The 23,776-nt window shown below is 45.2% G+C and overlaps 1 protein-coding gene and 1 non-coding gene across 2 annotated transcripts in view; both read left to right on the forward strand.

Moving 5' to 3' along the window:
- Positions 1–2,695, forward strand: part of LOC137816615 (uncharacterized) — a 28,624-nt gene extending 25,929 nt beyond the window's left edge. The window contains exons 4-5 of the mRNA XM_068619831.2: positions 2,187–2,278; positions 2,396–2,695. Coding sequence (XP_068475932.2) covers positions 2,187–2,278; positions 2,396–2,695 — 392 coding nt within the window. The remainder of the gene's footprint in view (positions 1–2,186; positions 2,279–2,395) is intronic.
- A 1,760-nt stretch (positions 2,696–4,455) lies between these two features.
- On the forward strand, positions 4,456–6,117 carry LOC137819434 (uncharacterized). The gene is made up of 5 exons (XR_016516354.1): positions 4,456–4,849; positions 4,955–5,031; positions 5,119–5,155; positions 5,263–5,395; positions 5,514–6,117. It is a non-coding gene; the product is annotated as an uncharacterized LOC137819434 (transcript).
- Positions 6,118–23,776: the final 17,659 nt, after the last annotated feature.

Here is a 23,776-nt window from a genome sequence, read left to right on the forward strand (position 1 = left end):
TGCTTAGAGGTTGTCTAAGACTAGCTTTTTGCTGTGTAACTCACCTCATAACCACTGGCCATGTGTTAAGAACAAGTATAAGTTTTCTAAAACTGTTTTTCACATGTTTTACACAAAAACACGTTTTACTGCATAAAAATAAATCTGTTCTTTTCTAAATAAACAGATTCATTTTCTTCACTGATGCCTTGGCTAAAGTCTTGTAAAAATTGGATTTTGTGCATCAGGTATTTTGACTAAGTCTTCTTCTTTTCAAAACGACTGAGTTTCAAATTGTTAAACTTTCTCTGTTTTCGTTTTGAAAAATAAATCTGTTCATCTGTAAATGAATAGATTCTTTTTTGCCTCTGGTGCCATATCATACTTAAACGTTTTTCAGTTTTTATCTCAGCACCAGAATGGTTGACTAAGTCTCCTCACTTAACAGATTCTCTAACTGCTTTTGAAAATAAATCAGTTCATTTTATTTTCAATCTGTTCATTTTATAACAGCTTTAACTGTTTTTCAAAATTCTGTTATAAGCTGGCTTTCTATAAAATGCAAACTTGTTTCTGAGTTTAACAACGATTCAAACAGTTCATACATTTGCAAAAAAAAACAAGTTTTGACAGCAGAGAGTTAAGTGTTTTCAAGGATTAGCATTTGTTCTTCAAAGATTTCAAAAATCAAAAAGTGCTTGTTCTTGGTTTGGTTCCAAAAGCTTGGTGTGAGGTGCAGCTACTGTTCTAGCAATCTTGCCTACTGGTTTAAGGCTGATCTTTGTTACCTCAATCAGGTGTAGTCGTTTCACTTCTTATTACTTGTAATAGTTTGGTTGAATCCTCTTCTTGATAGGTGTTCTTGGAGAGTGGATGTGTGTGTGTGAGTGCTGAAATAGGTTTTTTCAGCAAGAGTACCTAAGTTCTTGTAGGTTTCAAGAACAGTGGGAAGTGTACTTGATTGTACTGTGTGTTAGTGAATTCCACCTGTTGTTGGTGAAGACTGGATGTAGCTCAGGTTGAGTGAACCAGTATAATTGCTTGTGTTCATTCTCTCTCTCTCTCTGCAATTTCGTTTCTGCATAATTGATAAAACAGCAAAGAAATAAATCTGTTCAATTGAAAATAAATCTGTTCTTTCTGGGCACTGTGCATACTGTTCTTGATTTCTGAAAAAGGTATTTGAATCTGATAAGAACATACATAATCTGCTAAAACCATTGGAACAGATTGACTGTGATAGGCTGTTCAAGAAACTGTCAATGCTATTAATTGAACCTTAAACAAATTGCTTAAAGTTGAAGCTTGTTGTTTTGTGATTCATTGTTCTTAATTTCTGGAAAATTTCTTGACATCAAGAAGAACACTCATAGTCTGTTAAAAGTCACAGGAACAACTTGTTTGCAAAGGTCACTCAATTAACTAGCAAACTATCAATTGAACCTTAATCACTTGCTTGAAATTAAAGCTTGCTGTTTTTGTGTTTCACTGTTTTTCAAATCTGATATCTGTGTGTGCTGCTGGAAATCCTCACTGCATAGTCTTGTGATTAGCTCTGCTGTATTAAAAGCGTTTCAAACAGAAAAACAGTGCTGAAATAAATCTGTTCATTTCCACATAAATCGATTTATTTTCTGTAAAACTGGGTTAAACACTGTTTCTGCGAAGAAGTTTTAAAAGGTCAATTCACCCCCCCTCTTAAACTTTGGCACTATTAAACCCAACAAAAGATTGACTAGGGTTTATAGAAAAACTTATGAGAATGGTTTTCTAAAGAGTTTAGAGGTTGGAAGGAAGAAGGTTAGGGTCAATATGCTTCAATATGCAGATGATACCCTGTTTTTCTGTGAGGAGAATATTAAAAGTGTGTTTATCATTAAGGTTATTTTAAGCTGTTTTGAGTTGGTTTCTAGTTTAAAGGTGAATTTCTTGGAAAACATCATTGGAGGAGTGTGATTGATTTGTTTGCGATCCGGGGATTTAAAGTTATTCTTAATTGCGATGTGATGAGAACACCTTTCAAATATTTGGGTATGCCAGTAGGGGTGTCATTAAGAGAGAGCCTTTTTGGGATGGTGTGGTTGAAAGAATCTAGACTAGAAACTGGAAAGGTCAATTTACTTGTATACCTGGGAGAATCTGCTTGATAAGTTCAGTTCTCTTGTGTGCCTCGTTGTTTTATCTTTCAATGTTTGAGGTACCTTCAGGAGTACTGAAAAAGATAGTGATTTTTCAAGGGAATTTCTCATGGGGTTGGGGATCTGAAGGAAGGAAAATTGTGTGGGCCTCTTGGGATAAGGTTCGTGAGTCTCGGGAAGCTGGCGGGCTTGGTATTAGTAACATCAAGTTTTTTAATTTGTCCTTGTTAAGCAAATGAATTTGGCGGTTGGGTTCTAATAAGGGTGCTTTGTGAAAGGAGGTTTTGAAGTCTAAATATGGAGGTTGGAGAAGTTTGAAAAAGGGTGGGTCAAACAACAAAGTTTCCCTCCGGTGGAGAGATTTGAAGGTGATTTGGAAGTTAGAGGAATGGGGCAGGAGTTTTGAAGACTGTTTTGTTTGGGAAATTGGAAATGGGCAGTCTCTTAAGTTATGGGAGGACAAATGGGTGGGTAATGAAGCCTTAAAGAGTAAATTTCCAAGGCTTTTCTCCCTTAGTGATTCTAAAGAAGCTTCATTAGATTGTTGTGGAACTCGAGTTAATAATGGGTGGGAGTGAAATTTTGTTTGGAGAATGAGTCTTTTTTATTTGGGAGAAGGACCAGGTCGATCAGCTTTTGGAAGTGGTGCAAGACTTTGTGCTCGATTAGGATAAAGTTGATAAGTGAACCTGGAAAGATGTCGCAAGTTTTGAGTTTTCAGTTAAGTCGGCTTATTTCTAAAAGGAGATTTTGAAAGGGAGCATCGTTATTTCTTTAAGGCTTTTTGGAGGATTAAAGTTTTGTCTTCGGCACACCTTGTTGCTTAGAAGGTACTGGAAAGCAAGATCGCAACCAAAGTAAATCTGGCCAAACGTGGGATTATGGTTTAAGATATCATGTGTAGCTTGTGCGGGGAAAAAGAGGAGGATTTTCTTTATCTGCTTTTTGGTTGTCGTTTCGCTTGGTTAGTGTGGAGTCTCTATTACGCTTGGTTAGGGTTGAAAACAATTGATTCTTTTAACCCTCATTCCCACTTTCTATAGTTTAACCTGAGTAATGCTCCTAATTTTGTCAATTTAGTCTTGGAGAATGTCTGGATTGTGGTGGTTAGTGAAATCTGCCATTTTAGGAACAAGGTCTCCTTTAAAGGTGGAGTAGCGGATCATTCAGAAGATTTTTCTTTGAAAAAATTGAAGGTTTGGTCTTGGATCTCATCTAAAATTCTATCTTCTTGTTTTTCTTATTCTGATTGGTGTCTTTAACCTTTGGTTTTCCTACTCTCGATTTAGTTTTGGTTTTAGCTTGATGGTTTATGGTTTCGAGGAATCTTGGTAGAGTAGTTTAGTAGGGTTTAGAGTTCTTTAGTTGGTTTTCTATTAGCGGACTGTTTTTGGTAAGTTGTATAAGGCTTGATTCACCCCTGAAGTATTCCATATTTTTTTAATTCAATATTGCCGATAAAAAAAAGTGTATGTCTCTTTTGCTTTGTAAGAGGGTTAGATCACTCTTAAAGTGAACCACACATTTACTATATATTTTCTTGCTGATAAAAAAAATAGGTAAGTTATATCCTTTTATTTTAAATGATAAATTATGTTTGTAGCTAGTGTTTACCATCAAACCTTGACATTCTAACTTAGCTAAAGATATGAAGAACAATTATATAACTAAGATTTAATAGAGATCAAAACTATATATTCATAACTACAGAGGCAAAAAGTGATTTTAACAATTTTTTATCATATCCAAATTTCATCTTCAGTTATTTATTTCTTGTGGAGACGATCAAACTAATTCTAGCATTTTAAAAGTATAAACTTGCAAACAAACAAACAAATGATAATCATGCTGTCTATGTACCCAAATAGACAAAAAAAGAAAACATAGTTTTATTTAGAAGAAAATATTGGCTAGATATTTTTTTAACGCAATTTTATAATTAAGTAAATGTAGTGACCCCAACTAATGAAGTGTAATCAGTGAATCTCTCTCTTTAATATAATTGACATGAAAATAAACCAAATAATATAAAATGGGTTTGACAGTTGAAAATAAAACATTAGCCCAAGAATCAAACCCATGTTTCTAATTTCCTGAAAACAAAATATTTATGTATGTCAGGGATGGTCCACTGGTACATATAATACTACCACCAGTTAATTTTTATTGCAATTATACTTTATTAATTGTCACAAAAAAAATACTTATATATATCCTTATTCAAGTGGGAACAAAAAATATGATTGTATTCACATTGAAATTTAAATATATTCCTGGCATTGATGTCCATGCATATTTAAAAACATATAAAGATATGAAACTATATTATGGTTTACTCGTTTTTAACCAAGGCATTGACTGAGGAAAGAAAAGGGAAGAGAGAAAAACGTAGCTCAACAAGGAGCTCAAAATTCTTTTGTGTTATAATCTTCAAGGAAATAGTAGCATATAAAGTTGGAAAATCAAGGTGTATAAGAAGATGGGAGAAAGCCGAGTCTCCCACTGTTCCAAGACAAGCCCTTCTAACATTGATGAAGAGGAGTGTGAAAGACATGCCAATGAAGATCAAAGCAAGCAAAACAACAATGGAGGAAGCTCAAGTAACAGCACAGCGGAAGAGAGTGAGAAAAAAATTAGACCTTATATTAGATCCAAGTTACCAAGGCTTCGGTGGACACCTGATCTTCATCTTCGCTTTATTCATGCCGTTCAACGACTTGGAGGACAAGAGAGTGAGTTTCAATTATCCATATTTGTCTTCAATTCCAGCCGAGTTATGCAGGAAAATAATTTTTACTGCTTCGTCTGGTACTGATTTTACATTTTTGGGTGTACAGGAGCAACACCTAAATTGGTTCTTCAATTGATGAATATGAAAGGTTTAAGTATTGCCCATGTCAAGAGTCATTTGCAGGTAATTCTTACAAATAAATTATTAAAATTGTTTACTTAGATTTCTCAGGCTTGGTTTTATTTCTTTTCTTTCCATTCTTTTTGCTAGATGTTTAGGAGCAAAAAGGTGGATGACCGAAATCAAGGTACATGATGTTCTTCTGTATAAAAATTTCAATGTCAATTAGTACTGATTAGGGTTTCTGATTACGTATACCCTAATGAATACAACTTGATTGCATATATGTGACAGTATTTTCCAATCATACCAGTCTTGTTGAAATTGGAGATAAAAATATTTACAATCTTAGTCAACTTTCCATGCTTCAAGCGTATAATCCCAGTCAAAGTTCGTCCTACAGCTACACAAACAATAACTATCCAAGGTTTGCTTCAATTATCTCAGAAACAATTATTTTTTAGATAAAACATAATAGTATTTCATTAAAATAAACTAAACCAAATATGTTTCGATCCATTTGAATGTTCTTTCTTCTTTTTTAGTTATGGATTCGGGGATGCTTCTTTTGGTGTCTACGAAAAACTTGTACATATACCTTTCGATTGGTCAAATGGAATTTCTCAGGCAGGTTCATCCATTTCTGGTGAACAATCAACAAGCAAAACCCGTGAACCAAAATATGAGTTTTTCTCATTCGGTGCTTGTGAATCTCTATTCACAAGATTTAGCAACGTTGATCGCACTCCATCAAACAATATTATTCAACAAAGAGCACAAAACCTCATGCCTATGAATCCAACAACAGAAATGAAGACACTAAAAAGGAAGGCTCAAGATACATCACTTGATTTGAATCTGTCACTGAAACTAAACACAAAGATGGATGCTGAAGGGACAAAATTGGAGGACCATGAAGCTCATAGCAACCTATCTCTCTCATTGTGCTCTCAATCCTCCTCTTCCAATCTTAGCAGAGGTTGAAGGAAGCACAAGATCGATGTGAGGAACACGGGAAAAGGGCCAGTACTCTAGATCTGACTATATGAATGAGACAAATTCTCAGTGAGATCTTGAGGTTACTTGTCAGAAACTATGTTTTTTATAACCAAATTCTTACATTTATCTGACTTAGTTATGTTTGTTTTTTGTCTCTTTCTGTATGTACTGTCAAATAGATGAACTAGCTAGATAAATCATGATTTTAATTCCAATACTGTCTTCTTTTTAATAAGCAATTCCAGCATTTCCTTAACTGTCATATAAAATGCCAAAAGAGAAAATTTATAAAGACCCAATAAAAAAGAAAAAGAAAAACAAAAGTCCAGTTTTTTTAGCATCCCAAGCTAGAATGATTTAGAGATATATGTTTTTAGCTATAGTGAGAAAGCGTAAAACTTGTTCACTACTTTTTGATGTAGAATTACATCCTTATATGTTAAGCAATATTTTCATGTGTTATTGTGTTTAGGGTTTATAAATTATTTTTATTGATATAAATTATTTTTATTGATATGATATGATCCTGTCATCAACTCAAGCGTGGAGGAATTGCTTTGTCGCTTCCTTACCCCGCCTATGCAACTGTGCTATCCGCAAGAATGCTCTTAGAACCTTCTCCGGGAACTTCAAACGCAACCTGCAAAACACACAGACGGCGCCTCTAGCGGCCGTTTGCACTCCGACGCTCAAGTTAGGTCACAGAACCACCAACAAAAATGTCACTGAATCTCTCTCTGATTCTCTTTTTTTCTCTCTCTCTGTGTCTGTGCCTAACAGAATTCTGTTACGCTATCCTCTGCGTGTGTCAGAATTATGTTACGCTATTGTGCGAAAACGTACCAAAATGAGTAAAAACGTGGGTGTGTGTACCTTTCACGACGCGGAGTGCACTTTTATCTTGGTCGCGCCTCTCTCAGATAGTGACACGTGGAGGCATGCAACTCACATCTAACCGTACACGTGCCACTACCTGAAGGGCTCTAGCACATCTCTTTGTGCGCCTAAGTTATTCTCTTGTGGAGTAACTTAGCGCGTTTCTTCCATCTGGGTGAATCGCACACTCCCAGGAGAACGCCAGGTGTGGCTGGACTAGGCACACTCACCAAGCATTGCTCTCTGCATAAACGATTTCCCCTTCACGATGTCATGCACGTAATGGGTTAAGAGAGTCACCAATCACTGACCGGTTTACTAACTCCCTCAGGCCACTCTCGTGCACGACTCTACCGGCGAGCAACTCCTCTTTCTCTGAGATATGATCATGCGAGGTCCATGCGTAACGCTCTCGCTGGGAATCTCAGTCCCAGTTTAACTGTGTGTAACACGAAACCCCGATGACCATGCACCCGATGACTGATCGGTGCTCTATTGCTTCTCGCGTTCTCCCCCCAGGTGTTTATCTTGAAACTGATCTGTCGGTGACCACTCGGTTACCACCCACCGATCACCATTCTGGGTGATCTCCTCCCTGATTTCTCTGCCACCTGATCCACGTGTGACCCTGCGAGTGGTCCACGTGGTTATCTGCTGCTGACGTCATCGACTACCGATGACCTACCGGATCACAAGCCCCCCAGTCTCGAGCTGTGAACTCGTTCTCAGCGAAGAGACTAAGTGGTCGCGCCCTCGGTCCACGTGGCAAGTGGGGCCACATCACGTGCCACCTCACGTGTTGCCTTTTAACGTTATGATTTCCTCCCTTAGTCTCGCGACACGTGGACGCATCAACGGCCAGCGTGGAGTGTCGCTAATGCTTCCCTTATTCAAATAGGCGCGCGCCTTCACTGTTTCATTATCTTCTTCAATACTCCAACTCTCAGACTTACTTCAAATCTCCTCTCTGCGCGCCCAACTTTTTTCAAGCTTTCTACCTCAAGACCTTCCGCGATCATCTAAAGGTATGACTTTTCTTCTTCCTTGATCCATTTAGGTTCTTTTCACCGATTGCATTCACCCTTTTCACTACCATGCATTCATCTTCTCTGTTTTTCTTCTTCTCAACCCGCGCTAGGGTTTTTTGCGTTTCTTCTTCCGTTCATCTGACTTTTTGCTTTCCTCCATTGCAGTTATCTCGCAATGGCTCGCTTGAAGAAAACTGCTCGCATCGTCGCCTCATCCTCTGGTGCACAGCCTTCAGCAAGTGCACCAGCGTCACCTCCACCTGATGCAACTTCCTATCAGGACAACGCCAGGGTCCATGACTGGGCTCCCCTGGCATTGCTGGCCGAAACTTCCACTCAACTACTGAAAGGCCACCTCAAAACCCTTCTGAGCAACGACCCTGATGAGCCCTCCTACGCCATCGACAGGGAGAATGATTTCAACGTTCGTATACGCATTCCTCCTCGAGGAATGCCAATCTGCGCGGACGATAGGGCTACCAATGGGGTGCCCTTCACCTTCATATACTCCGCCATCTTCAAAAGGTTGAAGCTGCGCTTGCCCTTCACCTTCTTTTAGAAGGAGCTGATGATGGAGTTGAACGTCGCCCCTTACCAACTCCATCCGAATGCCTGGGCTTTCATACGGGCATTCGAGATCCTCTACAACTACTTTGGGCATAACGCCTCTGTAGACGTCTTCCTACATTTCTTCGAGGCGAAGAACCCTGGGGATAGGTCCTGGGTCAGCCTGAATGGAGTTGTTGGACGAGTGATCTTGGGCCTGTACCAGCAATCGTTTAAAGATTGGAAGGGCAGGTTCTGCATGATATCTGCTACCCAGCAAAGCCCAACGCTGCTCGAGGGGTTTCCCCTTTATTGGGTTCCTGGAGTCGAGTTTAAGAAGCCCCGGGGCGTTGAAGCCATGGCTCCCTACGAGCGCGAGCTGTGTAGGTTGCTCCTAGGGGCAAAATATAACTCGGCCCTTCTCATCAAACACGAGTTTGATGTGGTGTCTTTGAAAAAGTACATAGGTAGGCTCTTCTTCTTGCACCTCTTAGAATACTTGCACACTCTCATCCATACTTGCATAACATTTTATCCACTTGCATAATTATGCCATCTAACTCTTCTTTTTACCCTTGATGTAGACATGACTTCAGGGAAAGATAGGAGGAGGGCACTACTGGAGCTTGCCCGGACCAGGGGTGCCAAGGAGACTGTTTCTTCCTCCTCTACCACCGAGCCCATCGCGGCTCCACCTCTCTCGGTCGCACCAGCTGAAGGCCCCGAGCCAGAGAAGAAGAGAAGAAGGCTAGCAAAGGCCTTTCCCGCAACTGTTGCGGCCGCTGCTGCTTCTACCCCCTCAATCGAAGAGGAGAGTTCTGGCTCTCCTCTTATACATCGCAAGAGGAAACACCAAGAGGTTGGGGGGGCTTCATCCCTTAGGCCTGGGGAAATCGAAGTGGTGCAGATCGAGGAGGGTTCACCCCCACCTCCTCCTACTCAACCTGCCCGAGCATCAACTTCCTCCCCCTCCCCTCAACGCCTACCATCTCCAACGCCCCAACTTCCGTCTCCAGCATCACTTCCACCCCCACCCCCAGCGGGCGAAGCTATTGGTCAACCCACTCCACCTGCTGGGAGTGATTCTGCCCACTCGGGGGGTTTCTCAAGACTTCCTGCATCACCACCACCGCCAACCTCTGCTGCTACTGCTGAAGGTGGTGAGGCCAGCTCGCAGCCAAGAAGCTCTGGTGCTAGAAATGAAAACTTCAGTCGAGTCATTGCCTTGGTTCGACATTTCATACGCAGCCGGGAGCTTCTCGAATGGAGTGGGCAAGAGGTGGACATGCACTTGGCCAAGCAGATAGTGCTTTCCCTAGAGTTTTCCACCCAGCACCGCAAGCAACTGGTCCTGGAGAAGAGGGTCAAGGAGCTTGAGCACGACAAGGAGTCACTGCAGAGTCACTTTGAGGCTGCCCAAGGGTCCTTAGCCCTGATGAGGGATACGATGGAAAAATCCAAGAAAGAGTACCTATCGCAGGTCCAGGAGACCATCAAGACTGAGATCTTGATGGGGCAAGCTGTCAATACTCTGGACAGCGAAGTGGTGGAGCTGAGGAGCAAGATAATCAACCTGGAGGCTGAGACTTCCTCCCTACGCCAACTGAACTCACAACTAGCGGGGGATCTCAAGTCTACCAAGGAGGAGGCCACTGATGGGGGGAAGAAACTTGAGAAGGCAGTGAGCGAGCTCTCTGCAGTGAAGGTCGAGCTTGCCGAAGCAAAGGGCAAATTGGAAGAAGCTGCCTCTTCCATTGCTTCCCTCACCACTGAGAAGAACGCCTTGGAGACTTCAAAGCAAGAGCTCGAAGCTGAGAACGCCGAACTTATGAACGTGGGTGCTGACGCCCTTGCTGATGGGTTCGAGCTGGCATTCGAGCAGATTCGTTGCGTTCTTCCAGATTTGGACCTTACGTAGTTCAGCATCTACCACAAAGTGGTAGATGGCAAGCTCATTCCTCCTTCTTGAGTTTTCTTCTCGTAATTTCATATTTCTGCATAATTCTTGTACTTTAAACTTGTATAGACCTTGGTGTGAATATATACTTGCTTCAGCTATATGTTTCTTCTCTCGTATCTTCTTAAGCTTCATCTTTCTTTTTGCACACAACTAACTGTTAACTAGCTTAGGTTTAGCGCGATCTATACTCTTTGATCTTGGCCTCTACCTTGATCACGACTAACAACTCCCTTAGCTTTGTCTTTAACAGTTCTTATGCACAACTTCGTACTAGATGACTGACTAGGCATAGTCTGTCTGCTTCGGCTTGTTGTGTAAGAACTTGTTTGGAAAAACTTCCTCCGACAAGGCACTACCCACTAGCATATCCACCAACAACTCATCAGTCATCGTTCTTCGGTCTTCACCTTGCTTCTCTGTCGCTTTAGCGCTAAGTGCATAGAGGACTTTGACATCAATCGTCAGAGGTGATGCCTTGTTTTGGGGGAAGAAGAGTGTTTCTCAATAGCCCCTCTTACCTTCCCCAAGGTCATCAACCTTGGGCGGATCGGGTCGTTCTTTCCCTGCCTCACTCCTGGGGTGAGAAGGGTTTAAACTAAGAGCTTTACTGGGCCATCATTGGTATATGCCAAGTGGGTAAGGACATTTGTCAAAATCCTTCCTTTCCCTCTCTTGGTCTTACTAGCACCCCTGGCTTTTCAAACCCTAGTTGCCTGCACTCACACCTGGGATGAGGAGGACTTAGATTAGCGTCCATACTCGCGCCTAGGGCGAATAAGGCCTAACCGATCACCTGCACTCGCACCTGGGGCGAGGAGGATTTTAACTTGAAAACTCTCGCACACTTGATATGCTGATAATCTTTTCATTGGGTGGCCTCGTTAAAAACCCTCCTTAGGGAAAAGAGTGCCCCCTTATCTGTTCAACTGTTTTCAGTATATACACTGAGTGTGTCTTTAGCGCGAGAACGCAACTACTTTACAACTTAACTGAAATAAAATTTCAAGTGGGTGGCGTTCCACGTTCTGGGGATTGCTCATCCATCCAGAGTTTCCAGCCGATAAGCTCCATGCTCCGATGCCTCAACCACTCTGTATGGACCTGTCCACTTTGGAGACAACTTGTTTTCCATCTCATTCTGATGCGCCTTTCTCATCACCAGATCACCTTCCTGGAAACGCCTGAGCCTCACCTTGGAGTTGTGCCTCCGTTCTACTCTTCTCTTGACGGCTTCAGCACTAACTCGGGCTTCTTCTCGCACTTCGTCCAGTAGGTCGAGATTCACCTTTCGTTCTTCGTTGGATTCTTCGGCAATGAAATTCAAAAACCTGGGGGAGCTCTCCTGTATCTCCACGGGAATCATGGCATCTGTCCCGTAGACAAGGCTAAAGGGTGTCTCATGGGTGCTAGACTGTGGAGTGGTATGGTAGGACCATACGATTCTGGGGACCTCCTCTGCCCAGTTTCCTTTAGCTTTCTCTAGTCTTCGCTTCAGCCCCCTGAGCAGTACTCGGTTGGCTGACTCCACTTGCCCATTGGTTTGTGGGTGTTCCACCGAGGCGAAAACCTGTTGTATCTTTAACTCCTCGCACATCTTCCTTAGCTGATGACTTGTGAGCTGGGTGCCATTGTCGGAGACCAGCCTCTTGGGTACTCCGAAACGACAGACAATGTTCTTCCAGACAAAGTGCTCGACTTTCTGTGCGGTGATATGCGCGACTGGTTCTGCCTCCACCCACTTGGTGAAATACTCGATGGCCACGATGAGGAACTTCATCTGCCTTATCGCCAGGGGAAAAGGTCCTAGGATGTCGATTCCCCATGTGTGAAATGGCCACGGGCTATGGATGGACTTCAACTCCTCGGGAGGTGCCTTATGCCAGTCTGCGTGAAGTTGACACTGTTTGCAACGCTGAGCATACCTCACGCAGTCTTCCTTCAGCGTTGGCCAGTAGTACCCCGCGCGGAGGATCCTACTTGCCAAAGCGCGACCACCTACATGACTTTCACATACCCCCTCGTGTAGCTCTGACATAAGTCTAGTGCATTGCTCGCCATACACGCAGATCTGCACAGGATGAGAAAACCCAAATCTAAACAGGTTCCCATCAATCAAAGTAAACTTACTCGAGCTCCTCTTTATTCTTTTTGCCTCTTTCGGGTCAAGTGGGAGTACACCATCTTCTAAGTACAACTGGTACGGTGTTATCCACGTGTCGGGCTCCCTAACAGCGCAGACTTCCATCGCCTCATCGGTCTTTGCCGGTCGCGCTCTAACCCTCGACGCTTTCAACGTCTCTTGAGTCAGTGAACGATGACCGATCGTCAGACGCTCCATCGATTTGTACACTTGAAGTACCTGGTTGTCTGACACGAACGCTCGCGGTACCTTCAAGGTCTCCTGAATGACGGTCCTCTGTTTTCCCCCCTTGCCTGAGCTAGCCAGCTTGGCAAGCAGGTCTGCTCTGGCATTTTGCTCTCTCGGCACATGAACTAGTTCAAACTCGGTGAAGGACGTCTTCAGGAGGTGTACGTATTCCAGGTAAGCTGCCATCTGGGGATCTTTCGCCTGGAACTCCCCTGTAACTTGCCCGGTGACTAGCAAAGAGTCACTCTTAGCAACCAGACTTCTTGCTCCCATTTCTCTTGCTAGCAACATTCCTGCGATCAGGGCTTCATACTCCGCCTGATTGTTGCTAGCCTTGAAGGCAAAGCGGAGGGACTGCTCGATCAGCACTCCGTTCGGGCCTTCCAAAATGACCCCAGCGCCGCTCCCCTGCTGATTGGAGGAGCCATCCACTGATAATACCCATCGGAAGTCTAAACCTTTTGAAGGTGTCGCGACCGACGACAGCTCGACCTCAAAGTCGGCGAACACCTGCCCCTTTATCGGTCCTCGGGGCTCGTACTGAATGTCGAACTCTGACAATTCCACCGCCCACTTGACCATCCTTCCCGCTACGTCTGGTTTCTTTGGCACCTTTTGGATGGGCAAATCTGTCATTACCACTACTATGAAGCTGTGGAAATAATGTCTGAGTCTTCTCGCTGAAAATACCACCGCCAGGGCAGCCTTCTCGAGGGCTTGGTACCTTGTTTCAGGGCCTTGCAGTACCTTACTCACAAAGTACACAGGCTTCTGAACCTGATCTTGCTCTTGCACCAGGACTGAACTGACTGCTCTCTCCGTTACAGCAAAGTATAGACGAAGAGGGGTGCCCACTTGTGGTTTACGCAAGACTGGTGGGCTTGCCAGGTAGTCCTTCAACTTGATGAAGGCCTCCTTGCACTCCTGTGTCCAAAGGAATCTGCTGTTGCGCTTAAGACACTAGAAGTACGGATGACCTTTCTCCCCTCCAGCGGACATAAACCGAGATAATGCTGCCAACCGACCGGTGAGTTGTTGCACCTCCTTCACCGTCGTTGGACTCCTCATCGCCACGATTGTTGCGCACTTCTCTGAATTAGCTTCGATTCCACGCTCTGTCAGGAGGAAACCCAAGAACTTCCCAGCCTCCACGCCAAAAATACATTTCTCAGGGTTGAGCTTCAACCTGTACTTGGCGATGGTGGTGAATAATTCCTCCAGATCGGCCACATGATGCTCCTTCTCTCGGGATGTGACCACCATGTCATCTACATATGCATGCACGTTCCTTCCAGGCATGGGCGAGAGCACCCTATCCATAAGTCGCTGGTAGGTAGCCCCCGCATTCTTCAGCCCGAACGGCATTACCTTGTAGCAGTAGCAAGACCGTTCAGTCATGAATGCGGTCTTGCATTCATCCCTGGGGTGCATTCTGATCTGGTTGTATCTTGAGAATGCATCCAAGAAGCTGAGTAGCTTCCCCCCTGATGCGCTATCCACTAGAGCGTCTATACTGGGTAGAGGGTAAGAATCTTTGGGGTATGCCTTGTTGAGGTTAGTGAAGTCCACGCACATCCTCCACTTGCCGTTTGGCTTCTGCACCAGTACCACGTTCGCTAGCCACTCAGGGTACTGGATCTCCCTGATGTGCCCTGCGGCAAGGAGCTTTTGCGCTTCGTCGTGGATCACTTTCCTCATTTCTTCGTTGAATTTCCTTCGCCTCTGACGCACAGGTCGAACTTTAGGATCCATCGACAGGCGATGGCAAAGGAAGTCAGGGTCGATTCCTGGCATGTCAGATGCTGACCATGCGAACGCGCCCATGTGCTTCTCGATCACCCCGGCGATCAGCCTTCATTCTTCTTCGCTGAGCGATCCTCCCAACTTGAACCTTTTCCCCCTTATATCTACTTCTACCCACCCCTCAGCTGGGTGGGGTCTTCTCTCGCTGGCGATGACCGCCCTCGCGATCCCTGACTCGCGATGAGTGATCATGCCCTCCTCCTCCGCTTCCACCTGAGCTACCTGGGAGCCCCCCAGCGTAGCATCCTCCATCTCCTGATCGCCATGCGTTCCCCTAACCACCGATCGCTCTTCGAGCACACCTGGTGGTGGTGTTGAGGTGACATGGCATATGCTCCTCTTCTGCCTGAGGTTGTTCTCATAACAGCGTCTAGCCTCAGCCTGATCTGACTTGATGGTTATTACGGTCCCCTCCATCGACGGCAGCTTCAGCTTCATGTGCCTCGTCGATGGCACTGCACCCAACCTATTGAGTGTTCGCCTTCCCAGCAAGATGTTGTACGCAGAAGGGGCGTTCACCACCAAGTACTTTATCTTTTTGGTGCGGGCTGTTGTTCCATCGGTGAACGTCGTCCTCAGCTCAATGTACCCCCGCACCTGTACCTGATCCCTTGCAAAGCCGTAAAGACACCCGGTATACGACCTTAGTTGATCGGGGGACAGCTGCAACTTGTTGAACGTCGGCCAGAACATGACGTCTGCCGAGCTCCCTTGGTCTACGAGCACTCTGTGCACTCGCCTTCCTGTTGTGATGAGGGAGATGACCACAGGATCGTTGTCGTGCGGTACAACGTCCTGTAGATCAGCTTTCTTGAAAGTGATGTCTACCTCGGGGAAATGGCCCTCGTCTACCGAGTCCACGGCCATAACCGATCGAGCATACCTTCTTCTTTGTGATGCGGTGCACCCCCCACCGGAGAAGCCTCCCGCAATCGTTCGCACCTCCTCGTGCACAGGGATTTCATGCTGTTGCTCTCCTGCCTGGGCCCCCGATGCGCGATCACCCTGCACCTCCCGCAGGTAATCTGCCAGGAACCCAGACTTTACCAACTCCGCCAGCTGGTGTCCCAACGCCAAGCAGGAGTGGAGTGTGTGGCCAAAGGCTTGGTGAAACTCACACCACTCATTCTTCTTCCTCCCTAGTACCTTATATGTCTTCTCTGGTACTCGGAGTCTTGCAGCTATGGCAGGAAGGGCGATCAGATCCGCCAACTCTACCATGAAATCGTATCTTGGGGGTGCATTATTCTCCCTTGCACGCCCCCTGCCCTGGTCCTTCCTGGGTGCATAAGGACGAGGTTTCCCCTGCACCTTCTTTCCCTCCTTTGCCTCATGCACCCTCGCTTGCTGTTGTTGCTTCCCCTGTCCTCCACGCGGCTTCGGTGGTGCAGCACTTCCTCTTTTCTCAGAAACCTCTGTCTCTGCCACTATGTGCGCCACCGCGCATCGTCGGATCTCCGCAAAGGTGCTGGGATGGCTCCTGATGAGCGACTCACTGAAGGGACTAGGCAGCACTCCCTTCTTAAACGCATGCACCAGCATATCCTCGTCCTTGTTGGGCAATCTAACCACTTGTGCTCCGAAGCGGTTGAGGTAGTCTTTCAGCGACTCACCTTGATATTGGCGTACATCGAACAGATCGTACGACACCACTGAAGGTGCTCTGTTAACGATGCACTGCTCAGTGATAAGCTTCGAAAACTGATGGAAGGACGTGATATGACCCTCTGGCAGACTCACGAACCATTCCATGGCGATTCCACTCAGTGTACTCATGAACATCTTGCAGTACACGGCATCTGAGCCCCCAGACAACATCATCTGAGTGTGGAACGCCGTCAGATGCGCTTCTGGATCTTCTACCCCCGTGAACGATGCCTTCACTCCCACCAGGTTGGGAGGCACCACGGTTTTCATGATTTCAGGGGAGAATGGCATAGGGAACGCTCTCGGAGGCGATGGTGGCATCGACATCCTTTCTTCAACTGCGCGTTCCTTCTGCGCCTGTAACGTCCTTCTCAGCTCCTCATTAACGCGATTCATCACATCATTCCTACTCTGCGATGCAGCCAACTCCGCCTGCATCTTCTCTTGTTCAGCTCTCGATGCTGCGACATTGTCCTGCAGCGCACGCATCATCTCCAGGACCTGCGCCATTGTCACAGCTCCTTCCTCAGCAGATGGCGTAGGTGATGTTTGTCTGGTTCTCCTCATTTTCTCAGCAAAAAACTTTGAGAAACTTCAGAAACTTTGGTGTGGATGGGACCACGATTCACAGGGCCCCACGGTGGGCGCCAAATGATCCTGTCGTCAACTCAAGCGTGGAGGAATTGCTTTGTCGCTTCCTTACCCCGCCTATGCAACTGTGCTATCCGCAAGAATGCTCTTAGAACCTTCTCCGAGAACTTCAAACGCAACCTGCAAAACACACAGACGGCGCCTCTAGCGGTCGTTTGCACTCCGACGCTCAAGTTAGGTCACAGAACCACCAACAAAAATGTCACTGAATCTCTCTCTGATTCTCTTTTTTTCTCTCTCTCTGTGTCTGTGCCTAACAGAATTGTGTGACGCTATCCTCTGCGTGTGTCAGAATTATGTTACGCTATTGTGCGAAAACGTACCAAAATGAGTAAAAACATGGGTGTGTGTACCTTTCACGACGCGGAGTGCACTTTTATCTTGGTCGCGCCTCTCTCAGATGGTGACACGTGGAGGCATGCAACTCACATCTAACCGTACACGTGCCACTACCTGAAGGGCTCTAGCGCATCTCTTTGTGCGCCTAAGTTATTCCCTTGCGGAGTAACTTAGCGCGTTTCTTCCATCTGGGTGAATCGCACACTCCCAGGAGAACGCCAGGTGTGGCTGGACTAGGCACACTCACCAAGCATTGCTCTCTGCATAAACGATTTCCCCTTCACGATGTCATGCACGTAATGGGTTAAGAGAGTCACCAATCACTGACCGGTTTACTAACTCCCTCAGGCCACTCTCGTGCACGACTCTACCGGCGAGCAACTCCTCTTTCTCTGAGATATGATCATGCGAGGTCCATGCGTAACGCTCTCGCTGGGAATCTCAGTCCCAGTTTAACTGCGTGTAACACGAAACCCCAATGACCATGCACCCGATGACTGATCGGTGCTCTATTGCTTCTCGCGTTCTCCCCCCAGGTGTTTATCTTGGAACTGATATGTTGGTGGCCACTCGGTTACCACCCACCGATCACCGTTCTGGGTGATCTCCTCCCTGATTTCTCTGCCACCTGATCCACGTGTGACCCTGCAATTGGTCCACGTGGTTATCTTCTGCTGACGTCATCGACTACCGATGACCGACCGGATCATGATACATCGTAATGTTAATGTATATTCACAATATGTGAACTAAACGTTTAAGTTTTAGGCAAAATTCTACCAGTCAAAAGCAAACTCGAGGCCTCATCTTTTGTATATAACAGTTTACATAGCATTTGGTAACAAGTGTTTTCGTTGGATAAAAGTCTTGTCATTATAGGTTGATGATGTATAATAATTAAGATTTATATTATTTTATTTTATTTTAGTGCATAAACCAAAATAGGAAATAATTGAAAAAATGGCTCTTACAAGTTTTATTATAAAAACTTTTATAAAGAATTCACCACATTAAAAGTGCTATGAACAAAGAATTCACAGAGGATAGCTGTTATCATTATGAATTTTTGTTTCAACAATCGCACTTCAAAATGAATGGAAATAGGTTTGAATAATACATTTTCAGTAAGATGAAGATTGAGGTTTTTGGGTGATGAAATAAGTGTTTCTGTCTCAAAAAAAATTACTTTTTAACATCTGTCCATTTATGACTATCATCTGTAAAGTATTTTCTGACATGGAGTTGAGAAAACCATTCGTGAACACAAACAAATTTAAAATTTGATTTTAATTTTCATATATTATTATTAAAAATGCTATACTTATATTGTGTTGCTATATAAATTAATAAATTTCAGTTGACACATAATTATGATAAAGTTAAATTTATTAAAAAATATCAAACGAGGATTTTGAAATTAGCTAATAAAATTTAGTGTCAGTCATTTTTTAAACACTTAAGTAAAAGTCGACTCTAAAGCGAAACAAAATTAATCGTAAAAAATTGAGTGGATCAAAACCATCATTTTAAAGTAACATTAAGTGTAGTTAAAATAAATAATTATAATATTTAATAGTGTTGATTTGCGAGATGCAAACGTGTATACTAACATTTAATTTTGTAATAAATAAATAAATTTTAACGTTGGTGTAACTCACAAAAAAAAACGTAATTTTTGAAATAATAATTGAAATAAAAAGTCTAAAAGTGGTGTGTGGCTTAATCGGGGAAAAATTATTATTTTATAATGTTAGCATCAATTAAACCGATTCTTTGTTTATTTATAGCATTGGTTTGGGTGATGCTTATTGAGTTGATGTAAATAAAGAAATAATTAGTAAAGTGGTTCAATAGAATTTCGACTGTTATATGTTTTATTTTTTCCCTTTCTCTCTCGTTTTCCTTTGTTTGGTTTCTCTTCCTTTGAATTTTTAAGGTGTTCTAAATCAAACATTATAGTTGTCATTGTTAGCTCTAAGGTTGAATATTAAGGTTGAATATTCAGTAAGTTGATAAGTAATTTTAATAACTCTGACCTCGTGTTTATGTTGATGAGTAATATTTAGAAACCCTAACACATAGAGGCCTGCAAAATCATATGGTCGTGAGGAGACAAAGAACACTTTATGTTTAGCTAAGGTTTTTAGGATGGAGATGAAACCATTTACCATCATTTCTGTAAAGGTAAGTTCTGTCCCGACCAGTTCTCGGTCATCGATTCCAGAGACTGATCTCAGCCATCGCACACGTGTGCCTGATAATGGAAGTGGGACACGTAAGGAGTGCCCCAGACGCACCTATCAGAGGATTGGTCAGTCTTCGGACATCGGTACAATAGACATCAACGTCAGAAGGAGAGATCGGACCTCGCCAACAGAGAGATCGGACCTCGCCAACAGAGGGAGAGATCGGACGTCGACGGTCTGAACGTTATAGTGGGCCACGTAAGGTGGACCCTAGAATTATAGTAAGTTATCAGCTAAAACGTCAGGTAAGAGGGAAGCCTAAGTCACGAGGAATTCATGCACGTGGTTATCAACTAAAACGTCAGATACGCTAAGATTATGTAAATAGCGGCGCAAGGTCGTTCCCCAAGGAACCCTAGACAAGGGTAATAACACAAAGGAAAAACCTAGTTTCAACCTATATAAAGGGTGTCAAGAACCCTAGCAAGGTACACAGTTTCTAAGATTGAAACTACTTTATACACTTGGTGTTTCTTTGCCCTTATACCTTAGGTTGCCAAGATCTATCAAGACACTTGAGAATCTTGATGTTTAGCTCCTCTTTATCAAAGGTTTTTCCAAGGCTCATTAGATGGTTGATGATGTGAGTGAATCTCTTTTGTACTTCAGCAATTGATTTTCCCTTGAGCATTCTAAACATCTCATACTCTTGTATTAGAGTATGTTTCCTAGCTCTATTCACATCATTTGTTCCTTCATGGGTGACTTCTAGAGTATCCCACATTTTCTTAGTTGATGCACATTGTGAGACCTTGAAAAATTCATCCGAATTCAAAGCAGAGCTTATGATATTCTTGGCAATGCAATCAAACTTGGTCTTTTTATTTTCAGCATCAGTCCATTGAGACCAAGGTTTTTCAATAGAAGATCCATCCTTTTCAAATTTAGGAATAAAAGGGTCATTTTCAATTGCATCCCAAATTCCTTTATCAAGAGATTCAACAAAGATTTTCTTTCTAACTTTCCAAAATTGATAATTCAAACCACATAACTGAGGTGGCCAGTTAATTGAGGCACCCTCCCCAAAAGGTAGTTTTTCAGCCATTGAAAAAAGATTTTAGGATCAAACTTCAAGTACCAAGCTCTTGATGCCAATTATTAGAGCTCTAACCTTAAACGAGAGGGGGGTCACTACAAGAAAAACGCAAATTACATACAGCCAAAATCTGTATGTGTACCGTCCCGTATCCGGGCGTTGACTAAGTCAAGGTCAAAGTCAACGACTGGAGAGTCAAAGTCAACGCAAGGCGTCGCCTAGGTGGAGAGACGCCAAGTGCCAGCATCGCCAAGAGGAAGCGTCGCCAAGACAAGGCGTCGCCTAAGTGAAGGCGCCGCCCAACCAGGGCGTCGCCAGATCAAACAGTGCTAAAGCAAGGCAATCACAGTGTGGTTCCCCGATACCCATGGGTAGGAAAGACCATGGAGGGAGCGACGCCGTGGGAAGGCCTCAGGCCCCGATAGCTCGGGGGAGCGATAAAGAGAAGGAAAAGGTGGCTTCAAGGCCATAGTGATAGCATCAGTGTAGGGCAGCCTGACTCGTGAAGTACCCCTGCCGCCCCAGAGACGCCTTTGGGACAGATACAACCCAAGAGGAAGGTCACGCCCAGGGTAACCGGGTGCAGGGTACGAGAGGAAGGCAGATACGCTCTCAGAGTAAGTGACTAGATGATTGGGGGCATGAGTTGGCACCCAAAAAGTCACCCCTAGCGCAGTAGCACTCCCAAGCAGGAGGACTCACACGTAGAAACGTCCCCAGGTGGGCAGAAATGCCCCCAGATGGGGTCACGGCGTCGTGAGGCCCTCCACGTGTACAACAGGCATGTCAGAATAGAAACACCCTTTAGTCAGGTGCTAGGTAATTAAAGTCATTCAATACAGTTTCCCTTTCGAGCATTCAGGTACTATAATGGCTCCCAAGCGTTTCAACGTCTTAAATGCGCTACGTTTTCTAAATTAAATACGCTGATTGAGTGCGTTACATTTGTAATTAAAGGCGCTTTAAATGCTTGGGTAGTTTAAATAGCGCTGAGAATGTTGGAAACAGGGTTGGAACTTTTGGCAAATTTACCAGAGAACTCTTTAGTTGCTTGCTCGTGCTTCAAGGTTACGTACAAGCGATTGGGGAATATCTTTGCCAGAGGGAGAAAACACACGCACATATACACAGTTCTTTTTACCACCATCAGAGTGCCATACGCGGTGCTCAGAGACGTAGGTGAACAGTTTTGGTGTTTCTTGCTGGCTGACTTGAGCGTCAGAGTGCAAACGGCCGCTAGGGCGCCTCTTTGTCCTCTTTTTTGCAGGAATCCACAGGTAACCAGTGGGAAGGAGTCCCTAGCTGACGGTTGAGGTCGCGCACGAAGACGTCCCGGTCAACCGGACGGAACATTTGGCGCCCACCGTGGGGCTGATATAAAACATCAGTCCCATCACAAGTTCGAGAGAATCTACGAAGTCGCAGTAACGTTGGAGGAGGTTGGAGTGACAATGGCCCCCACCAGACGAAGCACAGCACGCGCAGCCCCAGCACAACTATCCATGCAACAGGTCCTGGAGATAATGCGGGGGCTGCAGCACAACATGGCGGAGTCGAAAATGGAACAGGAACGCATGCAGGCAGATCTTGACACCTCGCATGAGCGGAACGAAGAGCTCCACTGTGTGAATGAGGAGTTGCGCCAGGGCCTGAGAAATGATCGGAGGCGGCCTGGACATGACGAGATGGAGAACCATTCCCCACCAAGGGAGTTTTCCACTCCTTTCTCGCAGGAGATCCTAGACGCAGCGATCCCGAACACGTTCGCAGGACCCAAGGTGATCTTCACCGGGATGGAGGACCCAGAGGCGCACCTTGCTGCATTCCACACACAAATGGTCCTGATAGGCGGTTCTGATGCTGCCAAGTGCAAGCTCTTCATGAGCACCCTGACCGGGATGGCTATGGACTGGTTCATTAGCCTCCCATATCACATCTTTCCGCCAATTGTCGCGATTGTTCAGGGAACAATACTTAGCAAACAAGGCCCCGCCGCCAGTCTCTTACGACCTGTTCGATGTGAAGCAGTATCAAGGGGAGACCCTGAAGGAGTATATCAATCGCTTCGGGGCCCAGGTCGTGAAGGTTGGTACGACAGAGGAGCCTATGATCGTGTACGCGTTTGTGAAAGGCGTATGCCCCCGTCCGTTTGGAGAATCTATCATCCGCAACAGCCCTAGGAATTTTGCTGAACTACGGTGTAGGGCGGTAGAACATATTGCTTCGGAAGGAGAGGTGTGTGTGAAGCGCACCAGCGTCGTGCCCTCACGCCCGAGGGGACCGACACGAGCTCAACCCGTCAGGGTCAATGAGACCACGACGGGAAGAAAGAAGCCAGAGGCGAGACGCCCCTATGAGGCCAGAAAGCCCCAGCCCAGGGGTCCGGTAGGAGGCGATCGCCACCAGAGAAAGAGCGAGACCGACGAGGTACAACTTCGTGGTTGAGTTGAAGGATTTGATCGTCGTGCCTAACATAGCTGAGAGGCTGAGGCGACCGGCGAAGACCGACAAGGTGTTGGGACCTCGTAAAGACTCTTGGTGTGAATTCCACGAGGCTTTCGGGCACCACATTGACAACTGCCTGTCGTTGGGCTACCAGCTGGATGAGCTGGTGAGAACTGGATTCTTGAAGGACTATGTCGCGGAGCCCGCCACGACCGCCACCTTGCCGGCAGCGGCGGAAGAGCCAGCACACGAGATGCCTGTGCTTGGCGAGGTCCACACTATTGCTGGAGGTTTCTCCGGCAGAGGGCCCACCGCCTCCCAGCGGAAGAAATATGCGAGGGGGGTAAATTCAGTCGAAGAAAGGCTCTCGGGGGAGCCATGGGAGTCGGATATCGTGTTCACAAGAAGAGACCTCCGAGATGTGGTACCCCACGACAACGACCCCGTTGTCATCTCAGTCGTCACAGCCGGAAGGAAGGTCCACAGAGTGCTTGTTGACCAAGGAAGTTCGGCAGACGTCATGTTTCTGTCGACCTTTAATAAGTTACGGTTATCCCCCGATCTGCTGAGTCCCTATACGGGATGCCTGTATGGGTTCGGGGATAACCAGGTGGAAGTCCGGGGTTACCTGGAGTTGCGGACTACGTTCACAGACGGAGAGGCCTCCCGTACCGAAAGCATCCGGTACCTTGTCGTGAACGCCAACTCTGCCTACAATATCTTGCTGGGCAGACCGGCATTAAACCGTCTGAACGCGGTGTCCTCCACCCGTCACATGAAGATGAAGCTGTCGGACCTCAGTGGCCAGGTGATAGTCATCAGGTCAGACCAGGAAGAGGCAAGGAAGTGCTATGAGAACAGCCT

This window comes from Phaseolus vulgaris, chromosome 10 (assembly GCF_051622355.1).
Source record: "Phaseolus vulgaris cultivar YP4 chromosome 10, ASM5162235v1, whole genome shotgun sequence".
Taxonomy (NCBI): Eukaryota; Viridiplantae; Streptophyta; class Magnoliopsida; order Fabales; family Fabaceae; genus Phaseolus; species Phaseolus vulgaris.